The sequence below is a fragment of the Bacillus rossius genome, chromosome 14 (genome assembly GCF_032445375.1).
Source record: "Bacillus rossius redtenbacheri isolate Brsri chromosome 14, Brsri_v3, whole genome shotgun sequence".
In the NCBI taxonomy this organism is placed as follows: domain Eukaryota; kingdom Metazoa; phylum Arthropoda; class Insecta; order Phasmatodea; family Bacillidae; genus Bacillus; species Bacillus rossius.
The window spans coordinates 5,947,199-5,970,217 of record NC_086341.1 but is presented as its reverse complement, the minus strand read 5'-3'; the positions used below and the strand labels follow the sequence as shown (position 1 = coordinate 5,970,217).

The 23,019-nt window shown below is 36.9% G+C and overlaps 1 protein-coding gene across 2 annotated transcripts; it reads right to left on the bottom strand.

Annotated features, from left to right (window-relative positions):
- Nucleotides 1-391: 391 nt before the first annotated feature.
- Nucleotides 392-23,000, bottom strand: LOC134539079 (uncharacterized). 2 transcript variants are annotated; one of them, XM_063380808.1, is made up of 7 exons: nucleotides 22,196-23,000; nucleotides 21,789-21,865; nucleotides 16,411-16,841; nucleotides 9,104-9,296; nucleotides 7,670-7,861; nucleotides 5,928-6,066; nucleotides 392-937 (listed from the first exon to the last, which is right to left on the bottom strand). In XM_063380808.1, exons 1-7 carry the CDS (start codon nucleotides 22,240-22,242, stop codon nucleotides 907-909), a joined length of 1,110 nt encoding a protein of 369 aa, XP_063236878.1. In that variant the 5' UTR covers nucleotides 22,243-23,000; the 3' UTR covers nucleotides 392-906. The 2 variants fall into 2 exon arrangements, with proteins under 2 accessions (XP_063236878.1, XP_063236879.1); XM_063380809.1 differs by having other exon boundaries at nucleotides 22,679-22,929.
- Between the last annotated feature and the right edge of the window lie 19 nt (nucleotides 23,001-23,019).

Below are 23,019 nucleotides of genomic sequence, written 5' to 3'. Positions count from 1 at the left end.
CAACTTGTCTTTTAAACCTAGTGAACATTCCACAAGCAAGTGAAAAATTACTGACCCGGGCAGGTATCTAACCCTCGGACACCTGACTTCCCAACCTTCACAGATATGACAGGTCAGATATTGAATATTCAGGCCAATTTAATTCGCGATGCATAAAGTAGGGAAAAGATTATGTGGTGAGTTGCGATAAAACCGAAACACCACCAATAAGCATGTGAAATAACCGTACAAAACCAAAATACAACGTAATACACCATATAGCACCGAAACGGAAGTTACATCATGGAATTAAATAGAATTTAACAAAAATTTAATCAAAATCATATAAAAAAAATTTGTTTAGTATTTGAAATTCAAGGAATAAGTTCATGGATAAAAAAAATTAATTTAATTAGTTTTATAGTGCATCTATTTGATGTAATAAGTATTACAAAACAGTAACAATAACACCAAAATCCTCTTTTTTTAAAAACAATATTGGACTAAAAATTAAACCATAAAATCTTGTCTCTAATAATAAGAGGTTTCCTTCTACTTAGACACAATAAAAAGACTAATAAAAATTTTTTTTACAACATGTTGTATTGTACTATGTAAATAACATACCTTAAGTTTAATTCAAGAAGAGTTTATAGAGAACTTTTTTTACTTAACATAAAAAAAAAATATTTAAACACATAACAAATCTACAGAAATGAATATAAAATAATCAGAACAAAATTTGTTCCAATAACTACTATATATACACAGTGCACAGGTAAAAATTCTTAGTAACAGATAAACATCATTTATGATTAATTAATCCCAGGATTTCTTGTTTGAAACATGAAAAAGAAATATGATAAAGTCCAAGTTGCAGACACAAAATGACAGTCCGTGTCACTCCGCTTGTCCGGCGAAGTCATTCTACCGTCTTTCCTCCGAGTCTGTGCCATCACTGTCACAAAGCAAGTGAACATTAGAATCTTCTCCGGTCAATAACACACCAGAATTCAGCAGAGGGGGGGAAAAAAAGCCACATAACACATCACATTTTCTCGTAAAAAAAAATATTATGGATTTTCACCACAAGCAATTGTAACTGCAATCCAAACAATTCTGAGACCCTGCACAACACACTACCGTCTCCACCACATTTAACTTCCGAGGCACGAAAACATTTAGTCCGACACGATTCCTTACACCCCATATCCAACGTTCACAGCTCAGACATTTAATTTGCAAAATCAGCAGATGTTTACCCTTTACTACATCTTGAACAAGCAGATTTACTCACAACCTTGAATTTCCAATTAGAAGGTAAAAACTGCAATCCTCGTAGATTATATTATTAATGAACACAAAAACTTCACCAATTAGGCAATTAGCAGGTGCGGCAGAAGAAACGGAAGAGTGGCGTGTTAAAAGCCTCAGCATTTTCTAATGCTCTTTGTAAATGTGCATAAGCTTAATAGTCCAGTTTGCATCTAAAAGTGTCGCTACTATTTTTCTGCTGCATTTGTCATATTTGCTTTGTTTCCCTTTAAAAATTATTGGGCAAACGAGCCTATTTTCATAGTTAAATACTAAGCCGTCTTCAACAGACGATCCACAGTTTTAGCCACACTTCATTTTCCCTCTCAAATATAGTACTTGTTCCTCTGTCTGATTCGGAAATCATCATTCACTTTCTATGTACCAAATTATTTTACTTAAATGCACAGTTTGTTCAACTATAAATTAACATTTTTGGTAACCTCGCTTCGACCCTACTTTAAATATCCCTGCACCGTGGGGCATACCAAAATATTGCAATTGTCCTAGTATGACTATATAATGAGAAACTCGTAAATATGTATTATATTCCTTTTACATCAAAGTTATTCATTCTCATGTTTAAAAAAAAATAATTAATGGCAACACAGTTGAATGGCTGGGTGCTTTGTAACGCAGCACTTTCAATGACGTATTAAGTCGCTAAAGTACCTATTTGTCTTGAAAACCTGGCCATGTTGGCGATAGCTGACGTGCAAGCATGGGCAGAGATTTTTTTTTTTCCTTCAAAGGTTGGTTTGAAGTGTTGAACAAGGCTGATTGGACGGTAAAAGCAAGGTGCCGGCCACTCGGGCATATAGCAGTGACTGGCGCTGCTCCTAATTGCCTTAGGAGTGGCGGAGGGCAGTAAGGGCCTGCGTTTAGGCCTAGACGCAGCCCCCCCCCCCCCCCGCACGGCTCTGTACTTGCATGTTGCATACTAGCCACAGCAAAGAACAAGCGCATCACTGAAAATACAGCGCGTCCATAAAAGAATGTCCCAGTTACAAATTTTTAGTATCAACTGCAAGCATTGCAGTTTTGGTTCAAGGTCACAATTAAAGAGCACAACTCAAACAGTTTCAGATAAGCGCAGGCGCGAGTACCGCTTCGTTGTTTTCTCGCTTGCAGCGCCACCCACGCGAAACGGCGACTCCTCGGCGTAAAGCATTTTTGTGTTCTGCAATTTGCTAACGGAGACTATGTTATTTCAGTTCAACGAGCATTTCACTTGTACAAGCGTGGTTGAATATGCAAGTCCCTGACCGTTGGATTGGTCGTAATGGCAGACGACGGAGCTCTTTTCCGCTGGCCTCCACGTTCGCCTGACAACGCCATGCAATTATTGCTTTGGGACTTTATAAAAGATTGTGTCTACGTTCCGCCGCTACCCAATGATTTTCCAGAGTCGAGACACAGAATCGAAGAATCTCTTACTTCCATTACTTTGACATGTTAACCAAAGCGTGGGAACACTTTGTGTTGTCGTACAACTAAAGGTACACATATTGAACATTTGTAAGATTTGGATGTATGATTTTTTTTGTAAGTAACTTAAATTAAACTGAAAATGGAACAACATTCTTTTATGGACACTTAGTACAACTACTGTAAAGAAGCTCAGCTTTAGTCAAGAACTAAGAAATTTGGAGATATTTTCTTTCTGTTAAAGCTCTTGCACACAATACAATTTAAAATTTTATTTTATTATATATTATATTACTTCAGGAGGATATTTCCTTGCCATCTTGTATTTTGAAAAAAAAAAAAAAAAAAAAAAAAGACCAGTCGCAGTGTACTGACGGAAAACAGACAGGAGTTCGCTTTGGGCACTATTTGAAGTCAGCACACGTCGAATAGTACAGCGGTTCCTAAACTTTTCAAGCTACTCAGCACCTTTTTGAAGCAAACGTTTAGTAGAATGTTTGTCAAGATAACATTTATGCTTTGTAGTGCCAAATTCAGTACAGGTGCACAAAATAAATAACAGCAAAAAAATACCAACTCCAAGATGTTGGGTTATGATTCCCCTTAACAGATCAACCATGAGAGCTAAGATACAGCCACTGTATAAAAAAAAAATTGTTTCAACAGTTTAATCGTAAATTCCTCTGCTGCTAGTAAGATGTAGAAATCCAAAACAGGGTACATCCTAACCGAACTTGTCTTATTGTTAATTACGTTAGTGTGGAATTCACTGAAAATAACAGACAAGTGAACTAAGACCTCGTGTTACAGAAAAAATAAGAATGGTAGAATTAAATTTAAAAAAATTGAAAAATTTTGATGTGCTACAAAGAAAGTGTGAAAGTGCATTCAATTAAGGCAATAGAAGTTAATTTCAAACAACGCTATTAGCCATATTCAGTTAAATTGTCTTCCTCTTCAGTTAATAAACATTACATTTGATGTAAACTATTACGTTTAACCCTGTTACACTTATTGTTTAGAATGGAACAAAATTTTGAAAATCAATATATACTAAACTAGCTTTATTAGTATGCAATGAAGAATTCTGTTTTTCCATAGGTGTGCATTTTTTTGCATCACAGCAATTATATGTTTATGTTATCTTAGTTGCATACTGGTAAAAAAAAAACTCTAATTCATAAAATTCATCTGAACACACATTAGCACAAATACATACTTCAATACACTGTGGAGTGTGCACATTAACAGTATTCCCAATTAAAGCATGGTTTATCTAAAGTTCATTGGCAGTAATTTAATCAAACTGCATGAAGATCGCACTTAAAAGACAAATAAGCATCAAATTTTATAAGCGACAGAGAGTAGCAGGTGATTTCACGTCACAAACTTTTAAAGCACAAATAAACACAAGCCATTTCCCCATGAAAAAAAAATCTTTATTTTGAAACTTCAATCTATGTACAAAACCACACACAGCAAGGCCAAACACAAGATGGCTTCGGAGTGTTCAGATGACAATACACCGACCCCCCCCCCCCCCCCCCCCTCGGCAAATGACAATGGATCAACGAGAGCTCTGCAGATTGAAAGACTCTCCGAGATATCCCACGTACGTACACACAGAAGCCCACACACGCGGAAACTGCACCACATGTGGGTTTCGCAAAGTGAGCTAACGTTCTATGACCAAACCAGAACATGTAATTTTGACCCTACAGCAAACACAGACCACAAAACATTTTTCCTGTGGTAATGTCAAAGACATTGTGACAGTGACTTTTTAAAGCCAATGCACGTCAAAAATTACGGACTACTCACATTACTGACCAGAATAAAAACAACATAGCGGGTTGAAAACTTTTCAAAGTATATTACGGATAAACATTTCTCAACTCACAGTGCAAAGTAGGAACAAAATAAGTAAAATTTTTCAACAACAATACAAAAGTTTATCAAAGCAAACAAAAACCAAAAGCAGAGAACTTCCAACAAGCAAAACAAATACACAAAATACTTATTACCAATTAGCTGAAGGCGTGTTACAATAACAAAACGAGATTCCTGGAATTCACCGTGTGGAATGGTTAAACAAACAGCATATGATGGTAAGTGCAAGTCTAACAGTATTTCAATCATGTCACTTCTAAATAACAGCCCTTAAATCACAGATTATATTATAACTATATATATATAATTTTTTTTAATTTTATTTTTACCTAAGTGAATTAAAATTAGAAATATTTCTGGTAAGAGATTATAAATATTTTTTTATACAGAACTTAAAACAGCTTTCGAGCTACTTCACAGGAGATTAAATAATTACACCACCACAGCATTTCATTAAAGAAAATTACTCAAGTCACACAATATATTCAAAGAAAATTATGCTGGCAGATACTTATTACCTATTCTATTCAATGTTAGCAAGTTTCAGTATTTAATATCCTGGGCGTTATGCATTCCTCCACACAAAAAAAAACATTTCATTGTAGATTTTGTGCCTGTTTCAGGTAAAATACTCTACGACCTGAATCATAATTTGTGATACTTTCATGAATCGCCTATGTATGGCCAGCTACTTACTGATGGCAGGATATCACTATTTACTTCAGGACTATATATGTAACTTTCAGAGAAGGCAAAATTGCGTTCTATGCACAGCCAACTGAACAACACATCCCATCATGCTTACTGATGGCCAAATGTTGTATCTCACCTATGCATGAAGCATGCTCCTACACACCTCTGCCCTTTTGGGGGTTGAGAGGACATAATTCAAAAATGCAAATGCTCAGCTGAACAAGCGGTTCTTAGTAAAATCTACAAGTCACCAAACCGGCTCATAACCATGTGAAATGGCACCCAAGTTATTTTTGCAAAAAAAAAAAAAAATTATTATAATTAGTATGGATCATCAGGTTTCCTTCAAAGTTTTTTCAAAATGTTTATATACAAATACTTGTACAGTGGAACCTTAACGGAATCTGAAAATGTATTCTTTTAAAGAGAGAAATCCTTTCGAGAGAGGTGCTTCATGTTACACGGGGGGTTGAACAGTCCTGAAACTGAAACGTAGATTCCACGCACATCGTCCGAGGAGACGCTGAAACTCAAAGAGGGAGAGGAAAGCAACGGCGGAGCTGTAGGGAAGTGAATCTGCCAGCGGGCCCGGTCCTCGTTGCGGAGATGCCTACGCCACTCACATGCTGAGGTAGCCGCGGGCCTGCGAGCGGCGTCGGCCGATCAGGTACGCGATCAGCACGATGGCCACCAGGCCGACCAATGCGCAGCCCACCGCAATGGGCACGATGTCCGGGCTGCCGGTCGCCTCGCAGTCCTTGGCTGCGGGGGGAAGAGACAAAGGCACTGCGTCTGCACCCCCGCACGCACACACACACCCGAACGCAGCTGCAGCCCAATTCAATCTGAACACTTTCGAATCACCGTCAGTCGGGAAGGCTTTAAAAATACTAAACTTCCAGAGCCCGCGATCGCTGATTGGTTACGCTCGTGCGGCGAAAGTAGCGAGCGGGTTTGGTCCCGACATCCCGCTGAGTTGATAATAACCAAGCGATCCAGAGTCCACCGTGATCTTTGGGGTCCCACCTTCGTGACCCTTCGTAAAACCCTACCGAAAAAATCTAGTCGTAATTAGTGATGGGTGGAACCCCGATTTCCTCAATCCCGAAATTCGAATACCACAAACAGGGACAAGATTTATAAGATGAATTGCGATAGAACCGAAATAATACACAAAAGCATGTCATAACACTGTATAGGCCTAACACCAAAATCTTAAATGAAACCATTAAAAAAGCAATCTTTTAATGTTTGAAATTCAAGGGCTGTCAACATTTCCGGACAAAATTTGTACCCAAGAAAAATTAAATTAAATTTTTTTTTATTGTGCACATCATATTGAATCACTTTCAAACCAAAAATGCTCGCTAATTTAATTTTTAGTGTTCTGAATGTATCTAGTTACACCAATTTTATGCTATTATTGGACTAAAAATAAAACCATTAAATCTTGTCTCTACCCAAATAGTACCTCGAACATATCCCTCGAATACGTATCTAGGTCTCAAGGGTCAAAAATAAAACAATGTACAAAAAATTAAACATATTAACTATGGTGTTGAAACATTTAACCTTAAATGTTTGTTTCACAAACTAAGTTTGTCTCAATACATACTTTAATTTTATTTATATGATGCCGTGTTAAAAGAACATTATCTTGGGGAATGGTTAAAAGGATTGGTATTAAAAAAAATTTGAAATTACCAGTGTTAAATTTTTTAATTTATTTCTTCAATATTTTTTCTTTGAATCTTTATCCTTGAATCTCGAATCCTTTGAATACTAAAGATTTGATGGTACTTGAGGATTTGTTTGGCCCATCCCTAGTCATAATATGTTGTCAGTAGGGACAGATATAACACCGGCTATGTTAAAGTTGAGTTAGGTGCATTTGTTGATTGTTACGACTGTCAGGAGATGATTCTAAAATGTTCAGATCGTTGGACAGCACTAAGCATATATTATTTTTATTTTTATTTTAATTTTAGACCAAGCATGAGGCTCAAAATATTGGCAAACCGTGAATTCACTCACCTGAGCACATAAATTTAAACTACTTATATTAAAGTATACAAAAAAAAACTGTAATTCATCTTACTAATTAAATGCAAATAGAGCATGTTCCCTTCACAGAATTGTCCTTACAGCCATTTAGCAACACCAATACTGAACCATTTTTTTTCAAAATACAGTTGCATGCAAACTATACAATTATAATTCTCAACAGTTTGACGTTGGCCTCACTTGGAACTGTAAGGCGCGTTAAAATAACGTGGGCTCGTGTCCTGTTCTGTGCTGCCGACAAGTGCTGCCAAGGTACACGTCACACTTGCGTCGTGCACGGTCAGCTGACAGCCGAACTTACCCGCGCTGAACGTCTGGTCAGTCTGGTTGTGGAAAGCTTCCAGCTGAGTGTTGCTGATCGTCAGAAAGCCGACAGTTGCGTTACTTCCCTCGAGCGTGAGGTTCAGTTCCTGGGCCTTCACGCAACGGTAGGACATTTTGTACGGAGTGGTGAACTCTGGCTTCACGCTCTTCAGCTTCATCTCCGTCGTGGCTGTAACGAAGAACGCAAAGAAGCAAAAAACGAACCCCAGCGACAAATCCTTACTGCAAATACATTTTTTTTTTACACTTTTTCCATTGTTATATTAGATATCCAAATAATCTTAGCACAATCTTAAAAAAGAAAGAGGCTTTTTTGCTACAACACTAATAGCAAACTAAAAACTATTTCTGTACATTTATTTGCGTGATTTTTAAGAATGGCATGTGGACTTATATACGACATATAACGTACGAGGGGGGACCAAAAAAAAAAAAAAAAACTAGACTGAGAGCACACTGCCATTCATAGATGTAGTAGAGAGTTCTCCCGCTAGATGGGGTTAGTAAATACCTTCACTAAACAGCTACCCAGACGGCGTCAGTTTGTAAGTTAACGTTTGTACGTAGTATTGTTTTTCTCTTACTGTGTTAATGTTCTGTCTGTGTAGTAGTTATGGCAAATTTAAAAGAACAAAGAGTGTGTGTGAAATTTTGTTTTCTGCTTCAAAAATTGGCAACAGAAGCTTACCAATTGCTTCAACAGGCTTTCAAGGAGGATGCTATGAGCCGCACACAAATTTTTGAGTGGTTTGGGCGCTTTAACGTGGTGAGATGAGTGTTCAAGACCATGCTCATTCTGGTCGCCCTTCAACATATCGAAACAATGAAAACATTTTAAATAATCTGCCAAAAAAAAAAAAAAAAAAAAAACTAGGATTGTTTCACGATCGATGAAATTTGATAAGAGACAAGAGTGAGACGGAGCTCGTGCCAATGGATTTTGACCGAGGATCACAAGACAAGTGTGGTCGAATGTTAAGACAACCAGTGTCTTTTTTGATGTTTGTGGAATTGTGAACTGGGAATTTTTTCCCCCTGGCCAGATTGTTGAAGAGTTCCTTTAAACAGTGGGGAAAAATACTTGGCAAGCGCATCACATCTAATGGAGAGTATTTTGAAGCTGACTGAAGGAATTTGTAAAAAGAACGGTAATAAATAAATTTATTATGACAAAAAGGTCAGGGTTTTTGAGTTCGTGCCTCCCTGCAAACATGAAAGTCCCAATGACTATACAGGTATTCAGAAATAGTTTTTGTTTTCCCTACTCAAAAGAAAGAAACATCAAATTTTGTTGCTGTAGCAAGAAAAGCCTCAGACGCATTTCTTCAAGAGGGTATGCGGAGTCTGTAAATGTATTCACAGCATGCCGGAGGTACTTGCGGTTCGGTACGAACGCAGCAGCAGTACTCACTGTTGCCGTCGGGAATCTGAACGGTCAGGTTGAAGGACACGGAGAAGTCCTTGGCCGTGTCGTTCTTCTCGAAGGTCACCACCAGCTCGTTGGTCCCGTTCGCCGACGGCCAGGTCAGGTTCAGCACCTGCACCGTTGGGCCGCAGGCCCCGCTCGCGGTGGCGTTCTTCGGCAGCTCCACCAACACAAACGTCTGCGGCAAGAACAGACACGGAAACTCAACCCCCCGCTCGCGCTGGCGTTCTTCGGAACCTCCACCAACACAAACGTCTGCGACAAGAACAGACACGGAAACTCAACCCCCCGCTCGCGCTGGCGTTCTTCGGAACCTCCACCAACACAAACGTCTGCGACAAGAACAGACACGGAAATATTTACAACTGAATTCAATATCAGCTTCAAAACAACCTTTTTCTGATAAGTGTTCTCACTGTCTTGAATCAGGAACAAAAATTAAGTTGGCCACTACACACGAAGAAAAGAAGTACCCTGATTTTTTGAAATCAAGAGCCCATAAATTGAAAGCATCTGCTTTCTTCGAGTCTCTCCGGCGGCGTAGGACCAATTAACACTGTCATTCGACTGTCAAAAAAATATTGTGTTACCCAAGCTTCCTGATCAAGCTGCCTATTATAGTAGGCAACTGTACCTCTACAATCTTACTATATGTAAGGAAACATCGACATCGAAACAAGATAAAAGAAACTCAACCCAAGTACATCACTATATGTATGTACATTTAAGGCAGCCACCAGAAAAATTATTTCTCCCATGAATATCATTGTAGGTAAACAAACGTTAACATATTAAAAAATAAGATGGAAATATGATGAAAAAAATGTCTCAAAAATTTTTTTTTTATAAAATTTTAACTACGGTAATTTTAAAACTAAATATGAGGTATTTATCAAAACTGTACAAGGTTTTTAGCTTTGTACACAATGCAAATGAAGTATCCTTGACAATTCTAAGTTGCTCAAATGTTTACATACCGTACAGAATTTAAATTATTTGAGTTTGAAACTTGTTGTTTAACCGACGCCGTGTAGCTCGTGAAATGAACGAATGCTGTGTGAGGTCGCACTGAAAGCTAGGCTACGTTTGCAAAGTTCACTGTGTGTGCTATGTTCGCTGCGCCGGGAGGCCAGACACCAGCCTAGTTCGCTATGTCGGAGAGACGCATGCCGTGGGATTAAATTATGATGATTAAGACAAATATATTCTGCTGGCCTTCACAGTAAATAAAAACTTAAAAAGAGATGGGTTCACGAAGGAAAATATAAAAAAGAAAAGAAATTTAAGAATTTCTCATTTGATGAAGCATTTGCATAAGAGTACGAAGCCACATTTATAGATTATTTCAGAATAAATACAACTCAGTTTGATAGCATTCCCTTGGAATATAATCCTAGGCATTGTCCTGCATATCCTGCCTTCTTTATTTTTCCAGCAATTTATTCCATATACTTTGATATTTTCGTACTTTTTCAATAAACTTTTCCTTCTACAATATTGAGAGAAACAAAACTTAAAAAAATGCAAATGCAGAAGAACAACCCAATTCCACTCAAAAACATTTGCTGGTTTTTTTATCTAACCATGCGCAAAGTAAAAGACTTTTAGAAAAATAGCAGAGAACCACACACCCAGCGACATCGTCAGATTCGCCAACATAGCAAACACAGCTTGGTGTGGCCACTGACAAACCTGAGATGTAGCTGGCTATATTTAACTCGCAAAGCGAACAATGCAAACATAGCGAGCATAGCGCTCTGCGCGGCCGAAGATTAAAACTCCACGTGTCATTTCATTTTCATGCCATTAAGGGTTTCCACACTCTTACTTCAGCCAATTTGCCTGTATTTCCTCTCACTTTCCCCTGTCCCATCAACCCGTTTTTCTTGCCTCATCTGTCTATCTGACAAGACAGCAGATATACAATACCAATTTATATCAAACTACATTTTAAAGAACACGCACGGAATGCCAAATTAACTATAAAATGTTTTGCTGCACAATTTGCATTTATTTATTTATTTTTATTTATTCAGTTTTTGCTCTGTATGGATCAAGACTGCATAATTACACAAGACTGCCAGTCTTAAAAAGAAAAACTTTGAAACATACAGTATGGATTGTGATCATATGAGAGACTACCAAAAGGGCAAAATGAGGTAAGCATGATGAAACTGACAACCCCCCCCTCCCTCCCCGGGCCAAGATTTTAAATAACGTAGAAGTGATATTGGCTCGCTATGAGAATGCAATAGATACCATTTTTGGTGCATGACCTAAAACAATCCTTGAAATAATCAAAAAAAAATACGTAGGGTCAATTATTTCTCAAACTCATTTCTGTCAAAAACTATAACAGCTAGGAAAATATACCCAACTGCATTCAATAGGAAATGCTTCAGATAAAACTATATAATAACATTTATATCTACTGATTTACACATAAGTAATAGCTACAAATTAATTTTTTTATTCCCCCCATTTCCCCATAGTCACTATGTGGGGCTCCTATCGTCCATTAACCTGTCTGATGGAACCACGACTTCAGCAACCGTGGTCTGCCCTGGGCTAAGGGCTAACCAACACTGGCCGGTGGCCCTAACTGCGGAGACGACCACACAGAGCGTGTAAGCGTGCACTGCCACGCTACATTCTTCGGTGCCACCTTTGAATATATATACTGTATAGAAGTCGCCAGCCCAGGTTAAAATTTCTAATACGGTTTGAGGTAGTTGGTTAATTCACCGCCGCAATCGCCACCATCTCGAGGGCATCGACTTGCGGTGGCCCCTAGCGGACAAGTGTCGAACTCTTCAAACACCCCTTCCCCACCCTCCCTCAAACACGCGTTGTCCTCCACCCACCCTCTACCCCACCTCTCATCCCTACAGTTTTGTGACCCACAAACTCCCGTTGAACGACCTTGAGCTGCAGTGAATGTTTGGAGGGGTGGGGGGGGGGGGGGGGGGGGGGGGGGAATGACAGAGGGCGACAGTGCTGCGCTCTAACGTGTAAATAACAACTAAGACAATACAGGGCGTTACGGCAGCGCCCTGCGGCGGTGAAGTTCCCAAGCTGCTCATCATGCGCTCCTGAAAAACGTAGAGTAAATCCTATCCACTCATGACTTCTATACAGTATATATATTCAAAGGTGGCACGGTGCTACAAGGGCGGTCATCGGCGGTGAAAAGCACAGAGGGGCAGGTGTTGCACTGCTTATACTTTCTCGTGATCATTTCCTTGCAGGACACAGGCGGGTAAGTCGAGTATCTACTCTGCATTGTTGTTTAACAGGGTTTTGTGAGCTGTTGCATGGTTTTATTAGGTGTGATTACTCACGTCATTAAATTTGGACAAACACCACGCACTTACATCATGAAGAAAACCAGAAGAACGGACAAAGCAAGATGTCAGTTCTTCAGGTTTCCTCTACGACATGCAGTGCAAAACCAGCAATGGCATACGTCCGAAATAATGGTTTCGGTCAAAATTCCCCATTGCGAGAACCAACCAAAGAACGTTAAGTGTGATTATGTTTTTTTTCATGGGATTGCCTCAAGCAGGAAAAAATCTTTGAATTTGTTCAGTTTTACAAGCTCGCTTATCAGTGAGTGCTCAAGCTTGCTAATCAATGTTCAAGCTTGCTTATCAGTGCTCAAGCTTGATTGCTTGTGAGAAGGATACTGCATACAACTATATACTGCTTTGGTACCATTACCAAATATATTTTTAAAAAGACATGGACTTAGTAAAAAAAAAAATCAACATTGCGGTTAAAGCCAAGACATGTTAAGGTTCAAAACATGTTGCAGCACATTCTAAATCAAATGCATATACCTAATTTTCAGGTATGCTACACGCTAAGGATGAAAAATATACTAGACTTAGGTATTCATTTTTTGAACCTGAAACTAAGCAATTTTCCTGACCTCCAGAACAAGAATAGCAGTGCAGCACCACTTGGTCGATGATTTTCTGGGAACTAAAGGCCGGTTGCATATACCATACACAAAGATGTTATTTTAATAACAAAATGAATGGCTATGGAATTTAATTATTCAAGACAAAAGCCCTTTAATCTGGGATGTGCAAGACTACGACAGTATGAGTAATTTTGCCGGATTATTGACCATCAAACATTTTGAAGGGAAAAATAAAGTAAAATAAATGATCTGTAAAGTTATGTATATGTGAAACGTAGGAGTAATTAAGCATATAAAACTCACACTTTAAAATAAAATAAAAAATTAATATGATCATTATCAAATTTATAATGCAATCAGGCAATTTAGTGAAAATTATTTACATACAGTACTTCTTCCTAATAAAAAGATACGTTAGAAAGGCAAACAATATCTCTCATTGCCAAAGAAACCATTAACATTTTCAGGAGCCTGTTGCAAGAAAGTTAAGTGATTTTAATGTTAAATTATACTTATTTTATGAGCCAAATAAATTTCTTCTGAAGTCAAGATGTCTACCATTAACTGGTAACCTATTTCAGGCTTTTTCAGGAACTTTTAATAAAATTCCCTTACAACATAGAGTACATTTTTTAATGTAAGCAAAAACTAACCCTAACAGAAAATAAAAACTTATTATTTTCATGAATTTGCAGATTTTTGTGTCAGAAAGCTAAAAACCTTTTCAGAAATAATTTACACATGAAAAAAGTTGCCAATTTATATGCATGCCCATCAGTTACATTTATGCATGCAATAAAACTAAGGTAAATCAAATGTGATAGTTAACACCAATTACTTAAAGACTCTGAAAAATTATTTAAACCCATTCCTAGACTATAACAAGCTGACCCATCAGCCATCACACTAAATAATTTTAAAATTACCACTAAAACAAATCTCTTAAAAAAGCTGAAATAATTTCTGGATTTGAATTTATAAGTACTTTATAAAAAATTTTAACTTAATATCATTTGATAGAGCAACCATCACATTTTGGGATTTTGGAATATCCTTTGGGGGTGAATTTGGTTTTATAGTACAGCTCATAAGCTTAACCCAAAGTTTCTTCAGACAAAGATAATGATAATCACAGAACAGAAGCAGCAATTTCTTCCTTGGTTCCATTTTTAATACTGTACATTAAACTTAAGCCAAATCTATACTTTTTGAGTCTAGAAAAATAACCCTGTATAACTAACACTCCTCTTTAATAAATGCCTTGCCAAGTCAGCAACCGCCATTGGAATGTTATGCTTCACAAAAAAACAACATGAATAGAAGTTCATCATTCGTAATCTCAATTTCACAGAACAAAGAAAGCGTTATAATACACATGGCACCTTCCCATAGTTTTAAAACTTCAGCAATGGTAATCCACAAAAAATATATAAATTTCCAATATTTAAAATGGAAAGAGACACAGTCGTGCTTTTGTGCAGCTATCACAAAAACCTTTCCACTGTATTTTTGGTGTGCGATGCATAAAAACACCAGCAACACTTCTTGTTTACATTTTGCACATTATGTGTTGATGATGTGAAAGTAAATGTAACAGTAGGTTGTTCTGTTGTTGGCTATGGCCACCTTTGATAGCCATTACACCGTTGCCAAAACATTACCTAGCTGGAAGTATTAAGTTTTGTGACATTTAATGTCAGAACCTTTTTCGTGACATTTGAGACATGTCCATATTTTTACTTTTTCGTGTTTTTGTGACTCATGACCAGTCCTTCAGATTTTTTATTTTTTGTTTTCGTAACTTTCATAACCAATCCTTCAAATTTGTCACTTTTTAATGATATTTGTGACCTGTCCATATTTGATACTTTTTTTTTTGTGACTTTCATAACCAGTCCTTCAGATGTTACTTCGTTACTTTCCTGACTAGTACATAAACTCATTATATGACCAGAGGACCTGACCTATAGGCAATATAAGACATTTAGCTATTTTCTTCCAGAAATAATGTATCTAAACTTTTGGTCTTTGACTTAATAACTCAAGATTTTTTTTTGAATGGTTGTGTTTATCTTTAGCTGCTGTAATGGGTATACCACATGTAATGGTAACACAAAAATTTGCCTGTGATGAACTGGCATTTTTTTTATTCTTATCAAATCAGCAGACTACTTTTGTATCATGTGTTTCTGCTTATCATGCGTTAGCAATTCTGATAATGCTGAGAGTGCGTGTGTGATTTGGGAGCTAGAAGTAGATAAATGTTTTGTTATCAACAGTTTTATGCAAACATACCCAAATTAACAAGAAGTGAGCCAGCAGGTGGTAAATAAATACAAAATTTACTATACATTCAAGCATACTCCCAAGTTTTTTGCCTACTTTTTTAAGTTCAAATTTGTTACATGTACTGTAATATAATGGTAACTAGACAGAAAGACCTATTCCCCACCAAGAATCAGAATTCCAAGACAAATGTATAATTGTGAAGTAAACATGATAAAGGAATAAAAAGAGAAAGAAGGGTAACTTCCCAATTAGGTATATGTATAGAGTTTTTTTTTATGTATGGTAACTTTTGTTTGGATTGGCCGACTTCGTACAAAAGTGTTTAAGAGCTCACCTAACCGGGCACACATAAGTTGTGCAGAGTTTCAGAAGATCTCACACAATTTAAAAACTACTCAATACATCATAGTGGTCTCTGTTTACAAAAAAAGCATTTAACAATGTGCTTGGGGCGGATGGGTAGTTCTGTTCCCGCATTTGGTTTTTGAACTGTATTTTTATGAGAGTAAAAAGGTCCAAAAAAAAAAGTGTTTTCTGAATAATTTATAGACATGAAATGCCTGGAAAAGATTCTTGAAAGTCCCCATGGATCTTGCATTACACAATTATCTCAACTTCTCCACCATCTAATGATATGGTTGCCGCTGAAGTTTCACAGTCGTCCTCTGCACAATAAGAAGACTGCGTGCCAGTTCAGAGCCCTGCACTACGACCTCCAGAAGTAAATTCAGTAATCATTAACTTTTTTCTGAACACATTTTGGGACCATTTGAAAAAAAAAAAAGAACTGTTTAAGAAGAACTGTTTTGGGGTAATTTTTTTGTGAATAATCAGGAATAGTGTTATAGAGGATAAAATAAACAGCTAAAATTCAGAGAGACTATTTCGATAATCATCCATGGTAATACTTTACGGAACTTTTAACTTCCTTTTACATACTCATGTTTTAAATGTCGGTAACAGTCGGACCAACATACAGCTAGCTGTTGAGGTCTGGCTTGCTACAAGTATTGGAAGATTTTAGGAGCACCGACGTGGTAACACCGTGGAAGTCGGGCGCCTCACTTGCAGAACTGACCTTGTTGGTGGAATCCTTGCGCGTGACGTTCAGCTGCACCGCCATGTCGGCTATGATGCACGTGACGTTGTCCGTCTTGTTCTGCACCACCCACTTGCCGATCTCCGGGCGGGGGACGGGTGGAGCCGTGGTCGTGGGGACTGTGGGTGTGGGTGTTGTCGTTGGATTTGTGGGTTTCGTCGTCGGGATTGTGGGTTTGGTCGTCGGAGTTGTGGGTTTGGTCGTCGGAGTTGTGGGTTTGGTCGTTGGTGTGGGGGTGGTAGTTGGTGTGGGGGTGGTAGTTGGTATGGTGGTGGTAGTTTGTGTGGTGGTGGTAGTTGGTGTGGTGGTGGTAGTTGGTGTGGTGGTGGTAGGTTTTGTAGTTGAGGTTGAACTATTACCAGGTGGAGGTTGAGGCTTTACACCCACTTCAGTGCTTTGCTCACTCTCTCCTGGAATAGAGAAACATAATCCAAGATAAAAAAAAAAAATTCCAATGCATAATTCAAAGTTTCGCAATCAACTACGGTACAAGAGTTTTTTTTTTAGACGGTTCCACAAACTGCCCAGAAATGCACAGGAAATACATCTGTGGCCAGTAACTCAAGACTCTTATGCTTGATGGATAAATCACTTGAAAGTGGTAGAGGAAATCTCATTGCGCCAAATGTGCAAACATATATGATGGTGTTTTGTTATTCAAACTCCAATAAAGTTTTGGTTATTCTGCAAATTAGCAGCTTCTGCGAAAAAGGTGAATAATATTTATTCTCGTGAAAGTTTTGGCTGCATTGATAAAACATATTATTTGCGTTTCAAATAAGTATGTTATTATTTATGCAGATAACTTAACCTAATCAAATTTTCACTTTTATTACTATTCAACTGATTTAAAAGAGGCAGCTAATCTGCAGGATTACAATGTGTACAATAGTGATCAGAGAAGTGACAGTTCGTGTTTCACGATAACGAATAAATTAAAAGAAGAATGGAAAATTAGTGTAAATTTACAATTTACAAGAGAAATAGTGACAGAAAATTATTACTACCATAATGCTGAGAGGTAAGTTTTTTTTTATGTTTTTTAAATGTTTGTAATTTGTAGGTTTATGTGAATTTAGTTTGATGTGTTAGGTAAGAGGTGTGTTACATTTACTTTGGTTAGGTAAATCATAAAAGTTATTAGTTACTGTTGAAATGGCCTGTTTTCCTGTAGGTCAGTAGTGAATAAATAGCTGAAGTGATAATCACAAAGTGAAAAGTTTGGTGAGCATAGGTGGCTAGTAAAATTTTTCACATATTTCATTTTAGTTAATTATAGATGGAGGATATCGTAAAAAAGACTAAAATTCTACCAGGTTTGGTTGGTTTAGCGATAGCAGTATTCATTTGTATAAAATAAGAATTTTCGTCATTAAAAATTTGTGATATGAAATAAAAAAAAGCCCACACAGTCTAATCTATTTTGTGATAATTTGATTTAAATAATTACCATCATGAAAATTCTAGAAATATTTTGATCAGTATTTTGAAGTAGAAACAGTCCCACCCCATCTTCATTATATTTTGCGATAACTGGATTTATTTTTTTCTTTAAGTGTGACATTTCAAAATAATATTTTCCCAGTATCATTACATGGAATATAGTCCTACCCAGGCTATTCTATTTTGTGATACCTATATTAAATTTTCTGAATGTGAGATGTTTCGAAATAATATTTTCTCTGCATCGTGTGGAATACAGTACCACCCCATCTATTTTTATTTTGCGAAACCAATATTTAATTTTTTTTAAATTAGAAATTTTAAGATAATTTACTGTATTGTAAAGCAAAAAATAGTTTCACCTGGTCAATTCTATTTTGTGATACTGCAGTATAGCAAAATAGACAAGAGCGGAGGATTTTACAGTCTAGTTAATGATACAGAAAAAGCATAATAGAATAAAAAACAAAATACATGAAAAATAGCATGTTTATTGTTCCCTGCTCAAAACCCACATAATCCCATGCTTGTCCCAAAAGAAAGAAGGGGTGGTAATGACGTACACGATGCCATCTTGGTGACATCATTAATAATGATATGGTATCACCAACTAGAATAGTCCCCCATCCAGAGTTATTTTTTACACATGCTGATGGCTGTATTAAGAAAATATATTTTCATGGGGCATATGTATACTTTACAAATGCATGTACAGATATGATACCCTTTAAATAATATATATGAATAAATACACAAATACAATAGTTCCAGAAGGTAATAACAACCAACTTGGCATATTTGAATGCTATGGAGATAAGGGGAAAATGAACTATTAGTTTTCTTTTTTTACATTGCTCTGCCCAGAGTGCGGATACCTATAAATAAACGGAAGAGGGTTATAATCACACCCTTAAAGTGGTATATAGGAATCAGATGCCTTTAGCATAAAAGGAGTCTCCCATGATATGCCTAATACACAGGAGCAAAGTGAAGTAGGGGAAGGAAGGTAGTCAAGGAAGTCTACTGCTGGAAGGGGCAGGAGACAGAATGCAGATGACTTGCAGAGCGACCTGGGATGGAGGAAACAGGTAGAAGGTGATAAAAAAGGGGAGTAGGACAATGGGGTTGCTTGGGATAACTTTGAAGCGAACATGCAGAAGGGTCAAGGAAAAGGCATTGTCCATGTTTGTGAGACCTGGAGTATGCTGCAGTGATTTGGGACCCGTAGGTGATGACGAAAATAAAAGAGTTGGAAAAGGTACAGATTAGGGCAGCGAGATGGGCGAAGAGGGGGAGACACACCATTAGTTATTAAAGGAGCTGGGGTGAGACACTTGCAGGGGTGGAGGGAGGTGGAAAGACTGGCAAGGCTGTTGAAAGTGGTCAAGGGGCAGAGGCGTTGGAGGAACCTTGGAGACAAGATTGCAGAGGTGGGTACAGAGGGAGGACAGACCATGAGGGGAAGATACAGAGGGAGTGGAGGCGAATGGAAAGACGGAAGCACTTGTTCCTGGCGAGAACGAGAAAGGGGGGAATGGGCTTGAGGGAAAGCTATTGGAAAAGAGAGGTGCGAAGGACTTTCGGAAGAAGCTTCGGCTAAATGGTAAATTAGGGGGAAGAGTTTTTTTTTTTTTACTCAGCAAAGTCTAATGGCAGATGTTTAAAATGTCAAATGTTCGAAAAAAAATTTTAATTTTTCTATTAACACGAAATATATATGTACCATGATTATGCATGAATGTTGACACATTCTCATAGATGTTTAATCTTCTCTAGTGACGAGCAGTTAAATGTGGTAGTGTAGCCAGTGGCGTAGCCAGGATTTGTGAATGGGGGGTGTTAAGAAGCATGCCTCCCCCCCCCCCCTGTACTAAAGCGGGGGGTCCGGGGGTCCTCCCCCGGGAAAATTTTGGATTTTAAGGTGTAAAATAGTGCTATTTTAGCAGTTTTCGGTACTTAAATTTAAATATTGTAATGGTAAAAATGTTATTAATTTTAATATGAAATTTGTTTAAGTGATGAATAAGAAATTAATTAAAGATTTGGTGCTAAGGGGGGGGTTTGAACCCCTAAAACCCCCCCCTGGCTACGCCCCTGAGTGTAGCAGTATTAACTTGATTAACATGCTTGGTGCAAGGCATATCATATGCTTGTTGCAGTTATCAAGGCGAGTACACACAACTCAATACACTTGCTTTCCTGAAAAAAGTTTTCTAAAAATTCTGAAAATTGTGTTTTAGGTTTTTACACATTTTGTTTGGTTATCCTATAAAGACTTGAATTTATTTTGTCACTCTCCCTTATCTCTCACAATCCAATTTATGGTTAAAATATAGATAACTCTGCTTCTGCTTTCGTCAGCACACACCCTTATATCTTTAACATATTACCGATTATTTTAAATAACTAAACAGTTAAAGCTTCAAGTAGACAAATACATCTTCAGCAAACATCCCGCTCAACATCCGGGAGCAGAATGACCAACTTAAGGGTAAATATTAAGGACTGGGGCACATCGAAACAAAGGCAAACAACAAACTTGAATATGAATTTTTTTTATATCTTTACCTTCTTCCTAATCACTACTTAAGAGAGCATTGCAATATTTCTATTATTTCACTAGCTACAGCAGAATAAAGTTCATAGTAACATTTTTGTAGAAGGATATGTTCAAATGTTGTTTGAAAGTTGAAAATGAATTTAATTTTAGTATCTCAAAAAAAATTTCCTAATCAATCTATAAAATTTAATTGTGATACTGTGTAGTTGACCTGTAGTTTAATGTTTTTATCAGAAGTATACCTAAATTAAAAAAATTATGCCAACTGTAAAAGTAGGCCTATTCATACCATAGGGGCCAAGACTGTTTTCCAACCAAATTGGAAAGTTGTTATTTTTATAAAAAAAAAAAAAAAAACTTCCCAACTTCTCAATTAAAGTAGAACCTTGATTAACCGAGATAATCGGGGGGGCCGTCAGCACAGATAAGTGAAAATCCCTGATAATTGAATTAAAATGTATTAATATTATACAATACAATAAAATTTTCATAAATAATTTATATAAAACAAATGTGCAAGTATTACTGACACCAAGGTCAGGAAGCGATTCTAGGGTTGTTGTTCTGTACTTGTGATCCAGCTTAACCTGGACTAGTATTCTTCTCACCGGCAATTCTAGTACGCTTCTTTATCCGTTCGTTTATAATTTTTATACATAGTTTTTAGTTTTATTCCATTGTCCCTTCCCTAATGAATTACACTTTGAAGGCTTGGTCCCCCTCCCCCTCCAAAAAAAATATATTTAATTTTTAATTGAGAACCCGATTAACAGAATGCCAGGTTAATCAGGTCATGGATAATCGATATTCTACTGTGCTCTCAGATGAGGTAAAATAATGAATTATCACTGAAAATGTGTTCGATTTTGTAACATGTTTCCAATAGGCTTGTTTCACTTTAAAAAAAAACGTTCTTTTAATTAATTATCAAGTGCTAACCCCACAACTTTAAGAATGATGCATCTAAGCAAGACTAAAAAAATGTGTTTCACCTTCAAAATTTGGCAAATATGTTACAAATTCTTCAACAATATGAATTTGACATTTAACTCGAGACTATTTTTAAATATTTTTATTTTATTTTATAAATCATACCTATCTGAGTATGATATATATATCGGTTAGAAAGTAGAAAGTGGTTCTTTCTCAAGTTAACATCAGGTATGACGTAGCAGCAAGTTACAAGATAACAGCAACAAAGCTTATTTTAGTAAGGCATCGCCTGAAGCATTTCGAAACAACTAAATACTTTTAATTTTTTCCATTGAACTTTGTATTGCACCATTTTGAAACATTAGCCAAAAGGATTAAAAAAAAAAAAAAAAAAGACCATATCTCGTGATACGTGACTTACCGAGAGTGACAGCCACTACCGCCACAACAATCAGGACGACAAATAATCCTTTTCCAGCCATTTTTCGCCAAATCCCACTGAAAACAAAGAACTTCGAGCAATACAAACACTACAATCTGTCAAACAACTCATCAACCAGGAAGAGATCTGCTACAATCGCCTTTTCTATATACAGAACAGGAGAAAGATCACGAATTCAAAGCTACTTGACGTTAGTACAAGAATCACCCGCTTGGAAGAAAAAACAGTTGACTAAGTTGTCGACAGAATGCGACACTCCTACTAACAATACACTGCTTTTAAAGTAGTCTGTAAGGTGTTTACAAAAATATTTTAATTACAATTTAAAAACACCATGGTAATAGTAATAAAATAATAAGAATAATAATATTAAAATTGATACTTACCTTACAAACATAATTTCTACGTATAGAAAAACCATTCCTTGCAGCATTTACTGTTACAACGTTGTCATCCCTGAAGCGTACGCACTGCCTCAATGACATAAGACGTAACTACCAAATATGGCAATTAAGTTCGTCATAAAACAACTACTTTAATCTCAAAATGGTTAATTAAACAGTAAATAGTAACTGTCGCTGTTCGGCCGTAACAGAAAATTTTCACGCTGTTTACATATGTATGTAGGTGTATATATTTTTTAAAATTAAGATTATTATACAGTTGAATACAACTTTGAATATAAAAAAAATGTTAAGTTTAACTACGACGATTTAATTCAATGGCTGACGAAGATTTCGTCAGAAGATGCAATGGCGTTTAAACGTTATGTAAGTTTTGTAAACATAATCACACAATTTCATATCAACATTACACGATTCCAACAGATGTCATACATTTCAATCAATAAAATTAACTCTTTTACTTACCTCTGCCAATCAGGTACAATAAAAACCACGAAACACTATTTCCGTAACACACGAAACCGAATATAAAAAAATTTCAAGCTTCGCTGCGAATACACTTTAGTCAGTACGCAGTTAAGTATTGAAAAACAAAATTGTGACTTGACGAAACGAAAGAAGCGTCCGTAACTCTAATTGTAAAGGAACAAACAACAGTCCTACGGATAAAATGGATTATATGTATAAGTCGCTATGAGGGGATTTCCCGTTCCAGAACCAGACCGCGAATACGAATAAAAGTAAAAAAAATACCTACAAGAACACCAACGTGACGAAATAAAACGCTGAGCACAAAGTAACAAAGA

Bases quoted from the DNA above. Each gene is read 5' to 3' on its own strand.
- LOC134539079 (XM_063380808.1), bottom strand. From the start codon at position 22,242: ATGCTGCAAGGAATGGTTTTTCTATACGTAGAAATTATGTTTGTAAG. The intron at 16,842-21,788 runs GTAAGTCACGTA...TCTCTATTCCAG, and splicing joins GGTAGTGGCTGTCACTCTCG to GAGAGAGTGAGCAAAGCACT. The intron at 6,067-7,669 runs GTAAGTTCGGCT...TTCCCCCCGCAG, and splicing joins TGACCAGACGTTCAGCGCGG to CCAAGGACTGCGAGGCGACC.